The sequence below is a fragment of the Oryza glaberrima genome, chromosome 9 (assembly GCF_000147395.1).
Source record: "Oryza glaberrima chromosome 9, OglaRS2, whole genome shotgun sequence".
Lineage (NCBI taxonomy): Eukaryota > Viridiplantae > Streptophyta > Magnoliopsida > Poales > Poaceae > Oryza > Oryza glaberrima.
The window spans coordinates 17,490,712-17,510,399 of NC_068334.1; the positions used below are offsets into that span (position 1 = coordinate 17,490,712).

General features: G+C 45.9%; 4 protein-coding genes and 1 pseudogene across 4 annotated transcripts; 2 read left to right on the top strand and 3 right to left on the bottom strand.

Moving 5' to 3' along the window:
- On the bottom strand, window positions 1-1,887 carry LOC127784080 (fasciclin-like arabinogalactan protein 7). The gene is made up of 2 exons (XM_052311267.1): window positions 1,675-1,887; window positions 1-1,081 (listed from the first exon to the last, which is right to left on the bottom strand). The coding sequence occupies exon 2, from the start codon at window positions 1,053-1,055 to the stop codon at window positions 252-254; it is 804 nt and encodes a 267-aa protein (XP_052167227.1). The 5' UTR covers window positions 1,056-1,081; window positions 1,675-1,887; the 3' UTR covers window positions 1-251.
- Window positions 1,888-6,804: 4,917 nt separating this feature from the next.
- Window positions 6,805-7,519, top strand: LOC127785371 (uncharacterized). Its single transcript, XM_052312801.1, has one exon. It carries the CDS (start codon window positions 6,882-6,884, stop codon window positions 7,293-7,295), a length of 414 nt encoding a protein of 137 aa, XP_052168761.1. The 5' UTR covers window positions 6,805-6,881; the 3' UTR covers window positions 7,296-7,519.
- Window positions 7,520-7,527: 8 nt separating this feature from the next.
- On the bottom strand, window positions 7,528-10,462 carry LOC127783806 (UDP-glycosyltransferase 88F3-like; annotated as a pseudogene).
- A 3,620-nt stretch (window positions 10,463-14,082) lies between these two features.
- Window positions 14,083-15,033, top strand: LOC127785372 (uncharacterized). The gene has a single exon (XM_052312803.1). It carries the CDS (start codon window positions 14,417-14,419, stop codon window positions 14,828-14,830), a length of 414 nt encoding a protein of 137 aa, XP_052168763.1. The 5' UTR covers window positions 14,083-14,416; the 3' UTR covers window positions 14,831-15,033.
- A 46-nt stretch (window positions 15,034-15,079) lies between these two features.
- LOC127785370 (UDP-glycosyltransferase 88B1-like) lies at window positions 15,080-16,747 on the bottom strand. The gene has a single exon (XM_052312800.1). The coding sequence runs from the start codon at window positions 16,630-16,632 to the stop codon at window positions 15,223-15,225; it is 1,410 nt and encodes a 469-aa protein (XP_052168760.1). The 5' UTR covers window positions 16,633-16,747; the 3' UTR covers window positions 15,080-15,222.
- Window positions 16,748-19,688: the final 2,941 nt, after the last annotated feature.

The window sequence follows — 19,688 nt, forward strand, 5'->3', positions numbered from 1 at the left end:
TAGTAGAAATGTAAGAGAAACCCCTTTTCATATTCATTCATCCATCAGCAGATGAGTAATTATGAATTATGATCGTAATACGTTGTAAAAAAAATACTCCAATTCGATCCTACAAACATTGCCTACTATGTCCAAAAGAATGGCTCTTTCAAATCAATTCAAAATAGAATCAAGTGTGGAGAAGCATGAACAATGTGCTGCTGTTGCAAATTTGACTCCAAGAACTCTCTCTCTCTCTCTCTCTCTGATCATCACCACAGGAGCATCAAGCTACCAGCCAATGCCATTACCAAGCCATTGACGACGCCGGCGCCGACGCCGCACGCGGCGCTCGTCGAGTCCGCCTTGCCGCCGCCGGCGCCCGTCTTGCCGGACGCCGGGCCGGGCGCGAGGTCGGACGCCCCGGACACCGGCGCCGGGGCGGGCGCCGGCGCCAGCGGCGGGTCCTTGCTGAAGATCTGCATGGGCAGGAGCACCTTGTTGAGCGCGTACACCGCCACGGGCCTCGTGGCGTACACGCTGCTCGAGATCTTGGGCCTGGACCACATCGACTGCACGGAGATGGTGCCCATGTCGTCGGTGAGGTTCAGCGTGTACGGCGCGCCGGCGAACGTGTTCACCGGGTTGAGCTCGCTGAGGTTCTTGAACTCGGCCAGGGAGTAGAACTTGGGGAACGCGTGGTACAGCAGCAGCGTCTTGAGCTGGTCGCCGGTGAGGTTGGAAAAGGTGGACTGCTTGATGGCGGCGAACGCCGAGTCCTTGGGGACGAAGATGGTGACGCCCTCCTTAGTCTTGTTCGCCTGGCTCTGGAACGTCTCGATGACGTTCGTCTTCTCCAGGTAGTTGAGGAACGTGTGGAACGGCCCGGCCACGCTGAGGAGCTCGGCGAGGTCGACGTAGTGCGGCGCCGGCGCCGGCGCCGGAGCCAAGCTCGGTGGAAGCGACACCGGCGACGGCGCCGCCGGCGGGCTCTTCTTCTGAGCCAATGCCGGTGACGGCGACGATAGGAGGACGGCTACGACGGCGGCCGCGAACATGGCTGCTTTGAACTCCATCTTCTCTTCTCCTCTGATCCTGATCCCTGAGATCATTTAAGCAATGTACATTGTACAGTGATCAATGCAAGATGAATTTTCTTGATCATAAAAACCAAAATGTTTGTTTGTTTTTTGGCTGAGATCTATCTGTATTTGAACTGAACTGCTTAGTGACATCACGATCATTAGATCTAGTTTAGGTGGTCACATTATAGTAGTAGTCTGATAGTGTCACCTACCAAAATCAGGACACATGATAAACTGGTTGCTTCAACAACAAAAAAGATACTTATGTCTTTTAGATCTCAGCACAGCACAAAGACAAAAAGAGAAGGACCAACTACCAAAGCTGAACATTCAAGAGTCTACACCAAGCATACACAACAATCTTCGCTTCGACTTAAAGAAAAAGAGATACCCTCATGTGCTAAAAAAAATCTTAATTTCTCAAGATCATTCAAGAATTACATATGAAAAAGATCAAAATATACCATAAGCATAAAAGTACATTCAACAATAAGTAGCCCCAAGCTATTAACCACAATGACTCAATGAGATGAAACTATGAAATTTGCAAAAGGTAACAACAACTCCAAATTGCATTGCAAATGCAGGGGAGAATTCAGATTCTGCAAACCTGAGCAGAGCAGGGGAAGGAGAAGAGAAGAGAAGAGAAGAAGAGGGCAACTGGCCGGCAAAGAGTGTTGAGACTTGAGGGGAGGGGATGCTATATAGAAAGGTTGGTGTTTGTGTGGAAAGGAAGAGAATAAATTATGAGATTCATATGGGGGGTGGCGGCTGTTGCGGCCATTGCATTGCAGGTCAGTAGGCACCACCACGACCACACCTCTCAACCAAGAGGTGCATAATGAAAGCTGGCCAGGTATTAGCTGCCCTTTTCTTTCTGTCCTAGCTTTCTTCCCTCCCTGTTCTTGAGTAAATTGCACTGCTTGTTTAGTGTTAGTACCATTATTAAGTGCTTGTAGAATTAGTTTTAAGTTTTTGTACCTCGTGCATATCGTGTACGGATCACCGATACATAAGTGTACACGATAGTTTCCATTCTGTTTGTTTCGATTTATTTGAGAGAAATAGGGTAGCATTTATCTCACATTTACTGATAAATTCCTCTTCACATTTGATGTTTGTAATGTTTTGCCTTTTCTTGGTGTCTGTAATATGGGAACAAATGGCGCAAACGTGTATTTTTCGCACTCTTTTTTTTTCCCTGGAGTGTGTACTGTCTGGCCAAGATACTAGTTTTAATGTAAAGTCCAACTTGTAATTGTGCAGTGTTGTATTTCTCGCAAATCTGACTTCTCAAAACCAACTTGCAGGCTTTGGCATTTTTTAATTGTTCTTGTTCAAAACTGTAAGATGACTAATGTAATTTTTCTATTCACTGTCTGGCACCTAGATCCATTAGACAAACAAAAATATTTTAGCATATTTTGCAAGTACAGATGCAGGCAGGACAAAGAAGATTGCACAATGTACTGAGAAGTAAGGGTGTGTCCTCAAAGGTCAGAGCACAGAAATTCCAATTTGAAGTACTATCTGCAGTGATAGGGAATCACTCTTTGCTGGAGCTCAGACCATGTACTGCAAACTTCAGAAGACACTGATGAGTATAGTATAGAAGTTGATTATCAAGGCTATTTCTCGGAAGAATCCAATTCAGCTTAGGCCTTAGGGTATCATGTGTGGTTTATAAATTTGACAACGCAACCAATGCTCCATTTCTATCAAGGATTCCCCCAACTTGCTTGATACTCAAAGTACTAAGACCAAACTCATTTTTTCTCCTTAAAGGAACCAAACATAGAACCTTTTTCCATGAAAAAATGTGGCAAACTGCTATCAGCTAGCTTTTTTTGCTTCCCGATAATGATATTTCCAGAAAAGAAAAGAATACATCTCTTGAATAGAGTTCATGTTAAAGTATAATCACATTAAAAAGGTACGATAGCTTCCATTTCTAGTCACCTTTTCAACTGCACCCTATGTGTAACTGGCAGCTTTTGTTGCAGATTAAACAGAAAATGCCCGGCGACAAATTAAATATTGTACACTTTTAATTTTCATAGAGTATTGTTGTGATTAATTGTGTACTTCTTTCTTGTGAACCCCCCCCCCCCCCCCAAAAAAAAAAGCAGCAAGGATAATAAAATATACTGAACATAGTATATAAAAATTGGATTCGAATAATTGGAAATCATAACCGAATGAGCTATTTGAGCTGATTTTGTAGTGTCGGTGAGATGACCACTTGACTCGTGTGATGGCCTGATGCAGCTTGTATCTGGTGGGATTAAGCATCTTCCCTTGCATCAAATGTAGAATAATAATTGTTCAGCGGTAGGTAACAACTCGTTAATCATCCGAGAAATGAAAACTCATTTCTTGAGCTGTCATTGCCAATTAGGCTTTAAGAAAAAATAGATTTCGTACCGCTTCGTCATTTCCAATCAAGTGAGATCCTTAAAATCCATTGACTACAAAATCGACGGATCTGACAGCATATTGGAATTTTCATATCTATATCGATGACTCAGTTAAAAATTACTACCGACAGAATGATTTTTATTCCTATATAAAAAAATATAACTTTGTGTACAGACTATCTCCAATACATTTCAACAATATCATATCTTTTGTGCATATCAAGCTACATTGAGATTTCTTAATTAATATATCACATTGTGGAAATAAAATTCCTTGGAGGCCAGCAGGTTATAATTAATGAAACCCATCCAATTTTCAACTTGTTTTTCTCCTTTCCAAGAAACGTGAACATTGGTTAAAATGTACTATTTCTTCCATTTAAAGTCATTCTGCCAAGAACAGAGCCCTTGTTTTTGTTTCTTCTAGAACTGCAGTAAGCAATGCACTACTTAATATTAAACAATCAATGCCTACTTCAAGATTATACTAGTACTCACTACTCAGTAGCATAAAGTCACCTTCTCCTTTCACTACCTCTGACTTCTCTAATGAACTTGAATAGAACAGTTGTTTTAAGTGGTTGCGGCCCTTATGGATCACTTCTAGTTAACCTACCCCCTTAAACTGTAGGGTGATGCAATCCCTGAGAACTTCGCATGTAACCTTCTTTCTCTTTTTGACTATCCCCAAAATCTTTAACATCATATTCAGGTCAAATTACGGCCATCAGAAGGAAACAAATCACTAAACAATTACTACATCTCCTAAATAATCGACTCTGCATTTTCGTAGCAGGGATGTTTGTCCACATGAAACATGATTCCCATCACACCGAAGAAAAGCATTGCATTTGATAGCTTTGTTTAATGAATCCAAGACCAGAAAAAATAAAAAAAACTAATACTATGTGTTTCCATTCCATGCAGATGACGATGCCTTATTCTTCAGCATGGCAGGAGATGTCCCTGGAATGCAATTATTGTGGACTAATGACACGATAACCACCGGAAAATGAACACGGGAAAAGGAGAGGATTGACGTAGAACGGGGAGAAATGGTTGTCACGAAGCACACGCTTTGCTGGACAAACATCCACATCTGCCGCCATCGTTCAACCAATGCATCCATCCACGCAAAGAAAAAGGCAAATCGAAAGCAATTTTCTTTCTCTTGCAAGGCATGCCATGCCTGTCAATTCAGACTTCAGAGCATCAAGGAAGCAGGCTATTGGGCTCACAGATTTTTGGGCTTTGGGGACATGGGCTTTTGCAGTCCAGTTCTATTTAGTAGGCCGTGTCCGAGGCCTACGCAAATGGATTCCAAATTTCCAATACAGCCCACGTGCATAAACTTTCGTGGCCCATTTGTTTCCTGCCCGTTTTCCCTTTCCCTTAGGAGGCCCGTTGGCCCATGGAATTTGAGTGGGTTTATACTAGCCTAACACGTACACTACTAATTTTTGCATAAATTTTATACATTAAAAATTTATGTATAAAGGGCTGGTTTGGTTTGTGGCCTAAATTGGCCTTACCAATTTTTGGCAATGCCAAATTTTGGTAAGTTTTGGTATGACTAATTTTGGGAAGGTAAAGTTGTATTTGGATTGAAGCCAAAATAGCCTAAGTTAACTATTAAAATGACATATTTTCTTAGGCATGCCAAAATTTGGCTTTAAACCAAATAGACACTAAACACTATTGAAATTGTCAAATATTGGTAAGCCAAATTTAGGCCTAAAACCAAACCAGCCCAAAATTATTCGATATATGCACTTTGCTAATGAATTTTAGAAGAATTTTAAAACAATTTCAAAAAGAAAAAAATATATTCTATGAACTTTCTATTGTGGCGTCTAAACTACCCTACGCACACTTTTAGGGCGAAATTGTTTTAGGGGCAAACTGTGCCAAAAAAAAACAAGATGCGTGGTAGACATTTCATTCATTGGCATGGTTTAATGCAAACAATTTTGGGGACCAAAATTTAAACCGAATATTTTAAATATAAAAGTCAACTTGAAACAATTTTTAACTGAATATGTATGCTTTTGAATTGACAAATTGTAATTTTATGCCAAAAGCACATCCTATCGGGACCCACAAACAAACCCAAAACGATAAGTAATTTGTGAATAAAACTTTTACTTACGTGTTCTTAACGACCTAAAAGTAAAGGCTGAAAAATAAACTTCGATGAAAAAAAAAATCCCAAAATCAGCTTTAAATTTAATATTAAAATTTAAATTTTGGTTAATAATTAAACATAAGCATACATAAAAGATGGGGCCGTAGGAGTCCTATTCGTTGGTCACCGTTTGGGCCTCACATGATGAGAGTACATGGGCATCAAAGAAACTTCTTGAAATCGAGAGAAACCAGTGGCCGATCGAGGTGATGTCTGTCGGCAGACCAACCACAAATCGGCACAAGTTTAAGGAGTAAGGACCATCGGTGTGGTAAAGTGGGCTTGGCACATGCTGTTTCATTTCATGGTATCCTCTATCTCGACCAACTTGCTGCTGATGCTGCTGCTGCTGCTTGCCTGCTTCTGCCGGACGCCTTTCCTCAAAGTGATGAAGTTGCCAAACCTGATTTGAGCTACGGACCAAAGTTAGCTTGCCAATTACTCCCTCCGTCCCCATAATATAAGAGTTTTTAAGTTTTTACTTATAATGTTTGATCACTTATTTTATTTAAAAAATTTGTGCAAATATAAAAAACAAAAAGTTATGCTTAAAATACTTTGGATAATAAAGTAAGTCACAAACAAAATAAATAATAATTCTAAAATTTTTTAAATAAGACAAATGGTCAAACAGTATAATTAAAAACTTAAAATCCCTTATATTATGGGACGGAGGGAGTACTATTTGGCTCGACTGCAACTGCACGTACTATATTCACATGCTAACATAAGCTTTGCGTAAGTGCTTGGTTTTACAACAATAAATGAAGGAAAAGTTCTTCGCTTCTTCTGCCTCTGCAGCAATGCTAAGTTTAATTTAACCACGCACAGAGCAAGGCGCAGATTCGCCGCGTCCTGTCAATGATATTCCAACTCACTGTCACTGTCATATGATCTGCAACCTGCCTAAACCGGCCCGAATCCATGGGCTTCCTCTCCTTTTCTTTATACAACAGCTAGCGTATCTCCCTCGAGGCAAACAAGAACTTTGCTTACGTTTAGCATTTCTTCACTTGGCGAAAAACAACTCGTCAACATTGGCACATCCCACAGCATATTACCAGGCCAAAAACCATGCGCAATAATCTGATTAATTAACGCGTTGTAGACACGCGGATTCGACAGTATAAATAGCGGCAACTCGTTCTCACATCTCATCAAACACCTACAACACCTGAACCAGCTGAGAGCTAGCCAAGAATTCGATCGGGCGAGATGAGCGTGGAGATTTTGGATGGGAGGACGGTGGAGAGCTTCGTGGAGGACGAGGGGGCCTTCAACTCGACGGTGGACGACCGGTTCGCGGCGCTGGACGGCGACCGGGACGGCAGGCTGTCCTACGCGGACATGGCCGGTGAGCTGATGAGCCTCCGCGTGCTGGAGACCCACTTCGGCGTCGACGGCGCCGCCGCCACGGACGCCGAGCTCGTCGACCTGTACCGCGGCCTGTTCGCCCGGTTCGACCGCGACGGCGACGGCGCCGTCGACCGTGAGGAGTTCCGCGCCGAGATGAAGGAGGTGATGCTCGCCGTCGCCAGCGGCCTCGGCTTCCTCCCCGTTCAGATGGTCGTCGAGGAAGGCAGCTTCCTCAAGAGGGCCGTCGAGAGGGAGCTCGCCAAAGCTGCCTGATCATCGCCATAGCCATCGCCAGGCGTCAGAGATTCTGCCTACAGATTTGCAGGTGTATCGAGAGATTTTTGTAGTATTTACAGAGTGTATACTAATCAAGTGCGTACTGTCCTCTTGCTGAAATGGCCTTTCAGCCTTTCAGCTATGTAATCCGGGATGGAAAATTTTGTTTGATCTGAATTATTTGGTGTCAGCAATAAAATCAACGTTTCGATGAAACGATTTCGAGTACTACAAACATGATTTCAGTGGGAATTGTGAAATTATTTTCGTGTTCTAAAGTGGAGCTAAACGCTGACACTACTCTGCTTGCCACGGGCGTCGTCAATGTCGGACAGCAGCTGCGCGAACGCGGCGCGCGACGAGCCGCCGTCTTTCCAGGCCATGGCCGTGGCTTCCCTGTGCGCCTCGACGCGGTCTCTCAGCTTCCTTCCTTGCTCGGACTCCATGACCAGCCTCACCTTCGCCTCCACCTCGCCGGCGGTGACACGCCCTTCCAGCCATCCCTCCATCTCCACGCCGACGCCCATCTCCTCCACCCATGAGCACCTTGTTCATCCTCTGTTCCGCGTACAGCGGCCAGCAGAGCATCGGCACGCCCGCGGTGATCCCTTCCAGTACCGAGTTCCACCCGCAGTGTGTCACGAACACGGCGGCGGAGGATGCTCGGCTGGGGCTCCCAGCTGTTGACGACGAGGCCGTGGCCGTAGGTGCGGAGCCCAATAGACGAAGGGGGTTCTCAGGCACCTGGTCCAATTTTTAGATTTAGTACTTACCCCCCCTATTTTCATCACATGGGAAACCCCTCGGCCTAAATTCGTGCATCACCCGTGACCTATGAGCAAGTCGTGGAAGGTCTAAGGCCCATGAAAACGGCGCCCCGTTTGGGCTACTGGAAGCGAGACGACGCCTCGGAGCGTCAATCACAACCACGCCGGCGCCGCACACCTTCTCGACTCCCGTTTTTCGCTTTTGTTTCTTTCTTTTTCCTAACCGCAATACGGCATCTGTACGGCTGTGTGTCTGTTCGTCTTTGATCCAACACAATCTCCTCTCGCCACTGCTCATCGAGTCGCCGTCTACTCCTGCCACTCACGCTCAGGCACTCATCCGTTGGTCGCCGACTCACCATTGCTCGCCATCCTGGCCTGCTACTGGTCGCCCTAGCCGGCCGCTGGCAGCATTACAACTAGGACCGTATATCTGATTTGACACTCTAAAACAAAAATTTTTGCCATCTAAACCGAGCCTAAGTCGAGGCATGAACCCTGAGGTGCCTCCTCTTCCCGAGATAGACACACTCGTTCCTTACTTTCTCTTGTAGTAGCTGACGAGGGTGTCGTCCACCACTTTAAGCAAACATGCGAGTTAAAATTCAACTCATATAATTCTAAACAAAAATAATAAATTTGACCGTGAATTACACGTTCACTTCATAGTCAAATTTGTTATTTTTGTTTCCACTTGTATAAATTGAATTTAAATTTGCATGTTTGTGAAGTGGCATATCACATATTGGTCTATCCTATCAAATCTTTTCAAATTTTTTGATGACTTTTTAAGTGACATGCAAAAATGAGAGGATTTCCCATTAAGGTATGATTTGAGTTTTCCGGATTCCTGCACGATATCGTTCTCACCCTGCTCGATTCAAGGGTGCAGATGTAACGCTCCGCTTTTCGTGAGACGTTAAAAACTAATTCGGCAAAATGCTAATTGCGAAAATTTCGTTCTTTGAGTGTGAGTCTAAGTCGTGCCATGGATCTCAATTCAATCTCCATCGTTGTTCCCTCTCGTCGCCATCAAAATCGCCCACCTCAAGATTCCAATTCCGATTCAAGTCTCCAAATCAAATTCCAAAATTCAAGTCCTCTCTTTGAAATCCTCGCCAAATCTTCGCCCGACCCCAAAAATATCCAAAATTTCCCCTTTTGATCACTTCCTAGACCCTTCCTCTCATCCAGATCCCAATCCAAAAGTCCAAGTCAAATTCCATGTTCAAATCTTCTCCAAATCAATTTCTTGGAAGAAGTCTATTTTGCGTCCCTCTATTTTGGATGGACCAATTTCGCGCGCTGCCGCTCTGCCGCTGCACGCCGCTAGCATCCAAAACCGGGAGGCAGAGACCTCCGTGGTCACCACCGGCGTCACCCCCTGTCCGCTGCTCCAAGCCGCGTCATTCCAAACAATGGAGGCAGAGCTCCTCTCCTTCCCTGTCCCCACCCTCTCTCCCTCTCCCTCTCTCTCTGTTTCTCTCTCTCTCTCCCGACGAACTCCCCCCGGCGCCGATTCCCGCCGCCGCCTTTTCGAATTTCGCCGCGCCCTCGCGTCGCGCGCGCGTTCACCCGCGCGTGGCCGACCGCTCGGTCGCCGCCGCGTCTGCCCTGGCCGCCTGCGCCGCGCAGCAGCCCATGCCGCCCTGCCACTCGCTCCACCTGTGCGCGCGTGCGTCCAAGACGTGGAGGCAGAGCCTCGGCTCCCCTCTCTCACGCGCTCTCCCTCCTCCCTCTGCTCGCCCAAATCGGCAAGGAGCCGAGCTCCTTTCCTCTCCCCTTTTTGCTTTTTCCCTCTCAGCCCGGCCATCCGTGACCACCTTCACTGCCGCCGCTTGGCCGCTAGCTCCGAGCACGATTGCCAGCTGAGCTCCCTTGACCACCTAAGTCGGTTTCCTCCCCCTAAACCGACTTCCCGTGCCTATAAAACCCAAGCCGAGCTCCTCCTCCTCTCTATCCCTCTCGTCTTCGCCTGTCGCGCCTTGTCGCCCTGCTCGGCTCGCACCGTCGCCGTTTGTCGCCAAGCACCAGGGAGGCCGGTGCGTGCGTGGACGTGTGACGAGGAGCTTCGGGCACCTCTTCTTCCCCTTTCCCGGCCGCTCCCGGAGAGCTTGCTCCCGCGCCGCCGCCGCTCGTCACGGCGCCCTGTCCCGAAGCAGTAGCCCTCCGTTCCTCTTCCTCGCTCGCCCTCCTCCTCCTTTAACTCGCGTGGTAGCTCGGTTAGCCTTCTGGTGGTTCGTAGGCGCCGCCCCAAGCCCCGCCGCCACTCGCCATGGCCTTGCCGCCGTCGGCGCCCGCTCCCGGAGGCCGCCTCTCGTCGCCGGACCTCCACGGCGCCTCCCCACCCCATCCGATCCCAGAAACAAAACCCTTGAGCCCCGGAGATGCTCCCATCCCTTTGAACCGAACCCTCGTCGTCTCGTCGTCGTTTCCCCCTTTGCTCGCCGCCGGTTGCCGCCGCCGCGATTCGCCGTCGCCGGCTACCCTCCGGCGAATCTGAGCCGTTGGCTCACTCTCTCTTGTCCTCCTTGTCGTTCCAATGTGCTCCCCGTCACCCTCGCCGTCGCATGGTGTCCCGGTGAAACTGCCGCCGTCCGCCGTCCATCTCGGCCTCCCCTTCTTCCTCCTCCCGCCGGCCCGCGTGGCTGCCACGTCGGCGCCACCTCGGCTTTGACCGAGCCGAGCCAGTCAGCCGCCTCCTCCCTCCCCCACCCTCGCGTGCGCGGTCCACAGTGCGCCAACCGGCTGCGCGTGGGCCCGCCGCATCCCTGGTCCATCCGGTGCACGCGCGTGAACCGTGCTCACCCGGAACCCTAGCGTCGCCCTCATGCGCCGCTCCCACGGTGAGCCGCGCCACCGACAAGCGGGCCCCACTCGGGACCCCGCAAGGTGGACTCGGCCCACCGGCCCTCTCTCTCCCTCACTCTCCCCGCGCCCCCTTGGGCCGCCTCTCCGGGCCGGCCGGCCCATTAGTTCGGCCGAGCCGTGCCTCTACTCTCAAGCCGTACCCAAGCCGCCCGAGGAAGTCTAAATCATATCCCTCCTTCAATTTCTTTCAAAAAGGGTTTAATAAATTATTACATCCTTTTTCCTTTAGACAGAAATTCCTTAATCCTTAGAGAATCCATATCTTCTCAACCGCTCCTCCGATTGACTCCGTTCCACTTCCAATAATTCCGTAAAATTGAGATCTATTTAATGGCACTATTATTTAGCCTAAATAGGGTCTTTTTCTTGGTCTTTTGTCTAGGTTTTCGATTGTTTGCGTATAGTTGCGGTTACCGGATTTCCGCCAATCGCGGGTTTTCTCAAAGATTCGTGAAGCTTCGTGAAGACCTTGAGCAAGGCAAATCACCCTTTGACCAATTGCTCCTATAATTGGAAAATCATTATTATTTTGTTTGCAACTTGCATTATTAGAATCACACAGTTAATTTGCTTGGCCTCGGTTTGCTTGCCAAACCGACAGACCTACCCAGTAGTCGTAGTAATTCCTGTAGGTTGTACTACCCTGATTCCTTGTCGCTCCACCCTTGTGGTACTTCGGTATCCATGCTCTCTGAGCGCGTGTACCAAATATCCCACATACACCGTTGATTGTCGAAAACTTAGGAAATGGGTTTGTGAAGCCTTCAAAACCCGACATGTGGTGTCGGTGTGTTTGAAAATAAAATGAATTGCGAAAACTCGCGATGCGGGAGCCGTGCCTACGTGGCGCTGTCCCGTATTCGCATATAAGGACCGATTCCTGTGGGAAACTCATCAAGCATAATCAAAGTGCAACCACAAGGTGGAATGGGACACCCTGGCTAAGTAACTAGTCAGTTCAGGGAAACCTCGCATGCCAATAGTTGGGAACGCCGGGGCGGGGTCGGACAAACCGGGTTCCTGGTAAGGCAAGGACAAGAAGCTTGTTCACTTACCGATCAAGGTGGTTGGAGATAATTTGTGAACGCCTAAAATGGCCTATGTTTACGTGAGGATTTGATCCTTCTATGTGGCATGAGGTATCCCTGGGTCGGCTTGGGAAAGGCTTTGTCGCGAACCTCTAACACCGGCCAGTGTCTGGAGTAAGTTCGTGTCTTGTGGGTAAAGTGTACCCCTCTGCAGAGGTTAACTAACTGTTCGAACAGCCGTGCCCACGGTCATAGGCGGATGTGAGGTGGTTCCCGTTGCGTAGATTTGTTTGCCTGTGCTTTGTGAAAAGTTGTTGTGGATTGGGAATCGTAACCAGAATCAGCCTATGTGGCAGATGGATGACCTGAGTGGTCAGAAACGAAACTGTGTGATTCGGGATGTCTGCGGGCATCATAGACTAGGCTTCCCGAGTGGAAGCGGATTGCTTAGTTGCTGGGCAGCTGGACTCCGGGAGTCCGCAAAAATGAAAAAGGCTCTGGAAGCCGCCTAATCAAGTGAAATGGCTCTGGGAGCCGATAAGTAATGATCTGACCTGGGAGGTTGGTACATTACCATTTGAGTTGTTGAAAAGTATCTCTTAAGTCGATTTGAGACGCAAGTATCTTTTCGACCCAAACTTAAAAAGAAATAAATCACTTAGTGATTTCAAAAATGATTTCAAACAAAGGATTTGCAAAACAACCTTGCCTCTCTTCCAAGCTTGCATTAAACACCTAAGTTCCCGTGACTTGCTGAGTACGAAAGTACTCACCCTTGCTCTATATAAATATATATAGTTCCTCCGTCCTGAAGCTGAAGATGAAGTGAATTGAAGAATAGGGTTTCGTCCTGGTTCCCTGCCGTCGCCTTCGGTGTTGGGTGTTAGACTGTTGGTTCCACTGCTGCTGCTGTTGCTGGTGTTTCCTCGTCTGTGTCTTCGGTTGTATTCTCAGGCTGTCCTGAGCTGCAACCTAAGTTAAGGTAAATAAGTCATCTATTTATTTTAAGGATTTGCAATGATTCATATTTGTCACCATGGGTACCAGCACTATGTCCTGGGACTGATACCGAGATCGCGGTTTCGTAGCAAGCGGTTCGCGCCGTTTTTCCTACGACACGCTCCTATCAGGTGCCGTTGTACGGCGGTGCCGGATTGGGGTGTGACAGCAGAGCTAGCGGGGTAGCTCGTGCCCTACTCCCTCCTTGCTAATCGATTTAGAGTAGGTACAATAGCAAGCTATATGCCAGCTATAAACACATATCGAGGAGACGAAAGAAGAGAGAGATGAGCAGCGGGCTACAAATTTGTAGCCAACTACAGGCAGCATAGGCTCCAAGACAAAATGTATTTATGACGGGTGGGACCATGTACTAATAGTGTATGAATTGGTTATTAAATTAACTACAAATAATTTGGAGCCAGTAGTTGACTATACTATTAAACTTGCTCTTAGGTGCATTATCCTCCGCTGTATCTACTCGCCAACTCCCTATCATCCACTTTGCTACGAGTTTGCTTTTTCTCTAATTCAACAATTTATCATCCACTTTGCTTTCTTTATAATACGATGTTGACTGTATCAACTGTTTCTTCATTCGTCATTGAATTGGATAATTTAAAATAAAACACTTAAAACACCCTTCACTACATTTATAGTATATGGTTGGGCAATTGATTGACCAACTAACAGTTTTGAAAAAAACAAAACTTTTGTGCAGGCTCTTTTACACAATGTAGAAGTTTATGTTTGCGTTTGAGGAATTTTTTTCGTTTTTTAAACGATGACAGCTAGCCAGCGGCCAGCAGATTAGCACAATAATACTATGAAAAGACCAAAGTGACGTGACCAATGTCATCATACAGTAACAGCACAAGCACACACTACACGCACTCATTGTTGTACGGCTAAACAGGTGCACTGGGGCCGACTGGGTATGCGTTGCCCACGGGAATAAACAGCACGCCGACATGGGTGCCTGGGTGCACCGATCCATGGGCCCTCCTAGTTCCCACACCCACACACCCACACCCACACGTCAAAGACCCACGGTTTCCAACCGAGAAGATTCATGCGCGGCTGCCCACTCCGCATATTCCGCGTGAATCCTCTGCTCTCCTCGCCCCGTTCTGCCCATTTTGTAGCTATCAACCATCGCAAACCACCGGCCCAGAGCCGCATCATCGTTTGGCTTGGATCCGCATCACTGATTCACTGCACTTCGCCCGCCGTCTGCAAAGTCACCGATCTGTTTGGTACTTACTTGTACCTTTGCTCACATGGTCAGACACGCTATGTTATGTACCGACTTGCAAAAATTCCACTGCTACGTAGCACACTCATCTATAAATTGCATTCACCCGCTTCACACTTTCGCCAAACAAAACCAACCGAAAACAAACATTCCTCTGATAATTAAGTTATATTATACTTCCAAAGAATCATCGCCATCATGAGTGTGGAGATCCTCGACGGCAAGACGGTCCTGAGCTTCGTGGAGGACGAGGGCGCCTTCAACTCCTCCGTCGACGGCCGCTTCGCCGCGCTCGACACCAACCGCGACGGCCTCCTCTCCTACGCCGAGATGGCCAACGAGCTCATGAGCCTCCGCGTGCTGGACAAGCACTTCGGCGTCGACGAGGCCGCCATGGGCGCCGACGAGCTCGTGGAGCTGTACCACGGCTTGTTCTTGCGGTTCGACCGCGATGGCAGTGGCGCCGTCGACCTGGAGGAGTTCCGGGCGGAGATGAAGGAGGTGTTGCTCGCTGTCGCCAATGGCCTCGGGTTCCTGCCCGTGCAGATGGTGGTCGAGGAAGGCAGCTTTCTCAAGGTTGCTGTCGACAGAGAGCTGGCCAAAGCGGCTTGAAATATACCTCAACCGGCGAGAAAATTAATTTTCACATGTCCATTTACGATTTTGGATTGCTTCTTATTGTTCTTACTTCTTGCATTTGTTGAGCTATACTATGTATCGTTTTGATATTTCAGATGAAAACGGTACATCGATAGAACACTTGAAAAATCCTGTACCATTTTTATTTCTATTTCATTATTATAAATAATCGGAACACGACAACTGATTAAAAAACGAAAAAAGTATTTCCTCCTTGTCAAAATATAAGAATTTCTGGGTTTCAAAATATAAAAATTACTAGCTATAAATCTAAACAACTGCATATCAAGATTCTTGTAAAAAATTATTATATTTTTGAACGGAGTAGTAAGATACAATTGGGAAATTCCATACCATTTTCAACCTTACACGTTGAGCAATTCAGACATGAGACGGGCAAACGCGACACGCGACGAGCCACCATCTTTCCAGGCCATGGCCACGCCATCTCTGTGCGCCTCGACACGCTCTCTAACCTTCCTTCCATGCTCGGACTCCATGACCAGCCTCACCTTCGTCTCCACCTCCTCGGCGGTCACCAGCCCTTCCAGCCATCCCTCCATCTCCACGCCGACGCCCATGTCCTCCACCATGAGCACCTTGTTCATCCTCTGCTCCGCGTACAGCGGCCAGCAGAGCATCGGCACCCCCGCGGTGATCCCCTCTAGCACCGAGTTCCACCCGCAGTGCGTCACGAACGCGGCGGTGGCGCGGTGGCGGAGGATGCTCGGCTGGGGCACCCAGCTGTTGACGACGAGGCCGCGGCCGCTGGTTCTTGCGAAGAACACCTCCGGTAGGAGCGCGTCGAGGTGTTGGGTGCTGGTTGCCCGAACCACCCACAGGAAGCGGTGGCCGGACTTGTCCAGGCCGGCGGCGATCTCCTTCAGCTGCTGGTCGGACTGTTCACATGCGTCGGCGATGCTCCCGAAGCAGAGGAACACGACGCTGCGGTCGGGTTGTCCGTCGAGCCACACGAGGCACTGATGTCGGCTGCTCTCATCACCGGCGGCGGCGGCGGCTTTGTCGACCAGTGGCCCCACGGCGTACACCGGCGGGATTACCACGCCGTCGGGGCAGCAGCGCGGGTCGGCGAGAGCTCGCAGCGCCCGCTCCTCCAGCGACACGGACGTGTTGATCAGGATTCCGTCGAACTCCGCCTTCATGCGCGCACCGGCAAAAATCATGGCCTCGAAATCCTTGTTCACCTCGCTAATCGGCCCAAAAAGGCCAGCCAAGTGAGAAGCCGACATGGGTCGAACACCCAAGAACTCGACAGGACTGGTACTATCTCCTCCCAGATGCTTCTTGAACCCGTCAACAAGCAGAGGAGCCTGCAAGTTAACGGCGAGGTGGCCGGCGTTGGACGGGTAGAACATCAAGACAGGGACTCCCAGCTTCCTCGCGGCTTCATGGGCATGGGCGCACGATGCGTCGATGACCACGGCATGGAGGCCCCGCACGGAGCGGAGGAAGTCGTGGAGGTGCTCGTTGTGGCGTCGCACGAGGTCGAAGTAGTTCTTGAAGAACTGATCGTTGAAGGCGAGCGAGGGAGGGTCCGGGATGCCCGGGAGCGTGTGGAAGGAGATGGTGGAGCTCTTGGAGGAGACGGCGCGGGCGACGGCGGCGGCGAGGTTGGCTTCGTTCTCCATGACCGACGGGTCGATGAGCGCCACGGCGACGGCGTAGCCGTGGTCCAGGAAGACGTCGGCGAGCTCCATCATGGGGTTCAGGTGGCCGACAGCGAGGCCGGGGTAGAGAACCACCGTCTTCTTCATCGCAAACGCACCGACCGGGAGGGTGGAATAGCTCGTCCTTTCTTCGCGGCACTGAAGCGCAACCTCTCGAGTTCTCTGTTCTTACGAGGAACTGATGAAACATGACTATGACAGAAAGTGCATCCTGATATCCTCATTATGTAGGTTTTCAGGCTTCAGCAAATTTTCTTTCAAAAATTATCGAACGTATACAGTATAACTAGTTGGGCGGTCCACGCAATTACGTGGCTAGCACCCAAACAAAATCATATATTATTTAAATATGATTTTACTTAAAATTTATTAAATAGCTATCTCATTGTTTTAAGACTTTGAAAGACCAAACCTTATCATTCTCGTCTTTCTAATTATATAGTTTTTAAAAGTCACACCAGTTGCTACCCCTTATGTCATCTCCTTCTTTATTTGCTTACTCGATCTACCACTATTTCTATTCATTCTTCTTGGAACCTTTAAAAATTAGATTTTATAGTTTTTAGAGTTTATTGTCACGTTGGGTTTCATTTTTATAATTTTTAGATGTCCCATCAAACGTTGCCATTATACTCCTCTACGGCATGTCCACTGTTTCTTCTCTTTATTGTCATTGAGATTTTAAAAATCAAACATAATTATCGTTTGGGTTCATTTGTACTTTCTAGAAGTCCCGCCAAACCGTCAGCGGCTTTGCCATTGTACTCCTCTACGGCTCGCCCGCTGCCTTCTTTATCGTCATTGTGATTTTAAAATCGAACATGATTATTATTGGGTTTTTTTTTTACTTTTTAGGAGTTCCGAACCTTTAAAAATTAGACTTGTAGTTTCATTTTTTATAATTTTTAGAAGTCCCATCAAATGATGCCACTACACCCCTCTATAGCCCGTCTGCCGCCTACTCTTTATTGTCATTGTGATTCTAAAAATTGAACATAACTATCGTTGGAATTCATTTTTTATTTTCTAGAAGTCCCGTCAACCGTCCACGGCTCTGCAACTATACTCTATCTGCTGCTTCTTCTTTTTATTGTCATTGAGATTTTAAAAGTCGAATATGAATATCAATGGGGTTTTTTTTTACTTTTTTGAAGTCCCGGTAACCGCCTTACTTGTTTGCTTCACGGCCTGCCTGACGTCTCTCTTTTTAATCGTCATTAGGATTCTATTTGGTGTTTTATTAACAATTTTTATATGTCGTATCAACTGCCACCACTCTACACCTTTATATGCCTGTTACTTAATTTATCTCGTCATGTGTTTTAGATGTTCTTTTCTTTCAATAGTCTTTATTTTTATCACAAACTAGCTAGGTGGCCTGCGCAATTGCGCGGCTAGCACCCAAACAAAATCATATATTTTTTAGTATGATTTTTACTTAAAATTTATTAAATAGTTATCTTATTGTCTTAAGACTTTGAAAGAAGAAACCTTATCATCCTCATGTTTCTAATTATATACTTTTTAAAAGTCACACCAATTGCTACCCCTTATGTCATCTCCTTCTTTATTTGCTTGCTCGATCTACCATTATTTCTATTCATTCTTTTTGGAACCTTTAAAAATTGGATTTTATAGTTTTTAGAGTTTATTGTCACATTGGGTTTCATTTTTATAATTTCAAAATGTCCCGTCAAACGTTGCCATTATACTCCTCTACAGCCCGTCCACTGTCTCTTCTCTTTATTGTCATTGAGATTTTAAAAATCGAACATAATTATTGTTTGGGTTCATTTTTACTTTCTAAGAGTCCCGCCAAACCGTCAGCGGCTTTACCATTGTACTCCTTTACGGCTCGCCCGCTGCCTCCCTTCTTTATTGTCATTGAGATTTTAAAATCGAATATGATTATCATTGGTTCTTTTTTACTTTTTGGAAGTTCCAAACCTTTAAAAATTGGACTTGTAGTTTCATTTTTTATAACTTTTAGAAGTCCCATCAAACGATGCCACTATGCCCCTCTACAGCCCGTCCGCCGCCAACTCTTTATTGTTATTATGATTCTAAAAATCGAACATAACTATCATTTGAATTTATTTTTTATTTTCTAGAAGTCCCGTCAACCATCGGCGGCTCTGCAACTATACTCTTATACACCCCGCCCGCTGCTTCTCCTTTTTATTGTCATTGAGATTTTAAAAATTAAATATGATTATCAATGGGGTTTTTTTTTTTACTTTCTAGAAGTCCCGGCTACCGTCTTACTCGTTTGCTTCACGACATGCCTGACGTCCCTCCTTTTAATTATCATTAGGATTCTATTTGGTGTTTTATTAACAATTTTTATATCTCGTATCAACCGCCACCACTCTACTCCTTTATAGGCATGTTTCTTAATTTATCTCGTCATGTGTTTTAGATGGTCTTTTCTTTCAATAATCTTTATTTTTATCACAAATTTTAGTTATTTATAAATTATATTCCTAATTGAAATATTTTAATTTTTTCTAATTTTAGATATTATTTTATTTTTATTCTCAATTTTAATTAATCTCGTAATGGGTTCTTATATGGATTCTTCTTTCAATATTGCTTATTTTTAATTCTGAATTTCAGCTAATTTTAAATTGTATTCCTTCATGAACTCTTCTTTTATTTTCTTTTGCTAATTTTGGAATTATTTATTTTTATTTCAAATTTTAATTAATCTCGTATTGGGTTCTTATATGTACTCTTCTTTTATTATTACTTATTTTTAATTCCGAATTTCAGCTATTTTTAAATTGTATTCCTACTTGGACTCTCATTTCCTTTTCTAATTTTGGATTTTATATTATTTTTGTTTTTAATTTTGATTAATCTCGTATTAGATTCTTATATGGAAACTTATTTCAATATTCCTTATTTTTAATTCCGAATTTCAGCTATTTTAAATTGTACTTCTACTTGGACTCTCATTTTCTTTTTTTCTTTTCTTTTTCTCTGATTAATGTGGGAATTTCTAGCTCCCAGCGAACATGGTGCCTCCTTTCAAAGCTATTTTAATAATATAATAGATATTAGTTATTTATAAATTGTATTCCTAATTGAAATCTTTTTTTCTTTTTCTAATTTTAGATTTTTTTAAAAAAATTAGTTAATAC

Bases quoted from the DNA above. Each gene is read 5' to 3' on its own strand.
- LOC127784080 (XM_052311267.1), bottom strand. From the start codon at position 1,055: ATGGAGTTCAAAGCAGCCATGTTCGCGGCCGCCGTCGTAGCCGTCCTC.
- LOC127785370 (XM_052312800.1), bottom strand. From the start codon at position 16,632: ATGAAGAAGACGGTGGTTCTCTACCCCGGCCTCGCTGTCGGCCACCTG.
- LOC127785372 (XM_052312803.1), top strand. From the start codon at position 14,417: ATGAGTGTGGAGATCCTCGACGGCAAGACGGTCCTGAGCTTCGTGGAG.
- LOC127785371 (XM_052312801.1), top strand. From the start codon at position 6,882: ATGAGCGTGGAGATTTTGGATGGGAGGACGGTGGAGAGCTTCGTGGAG.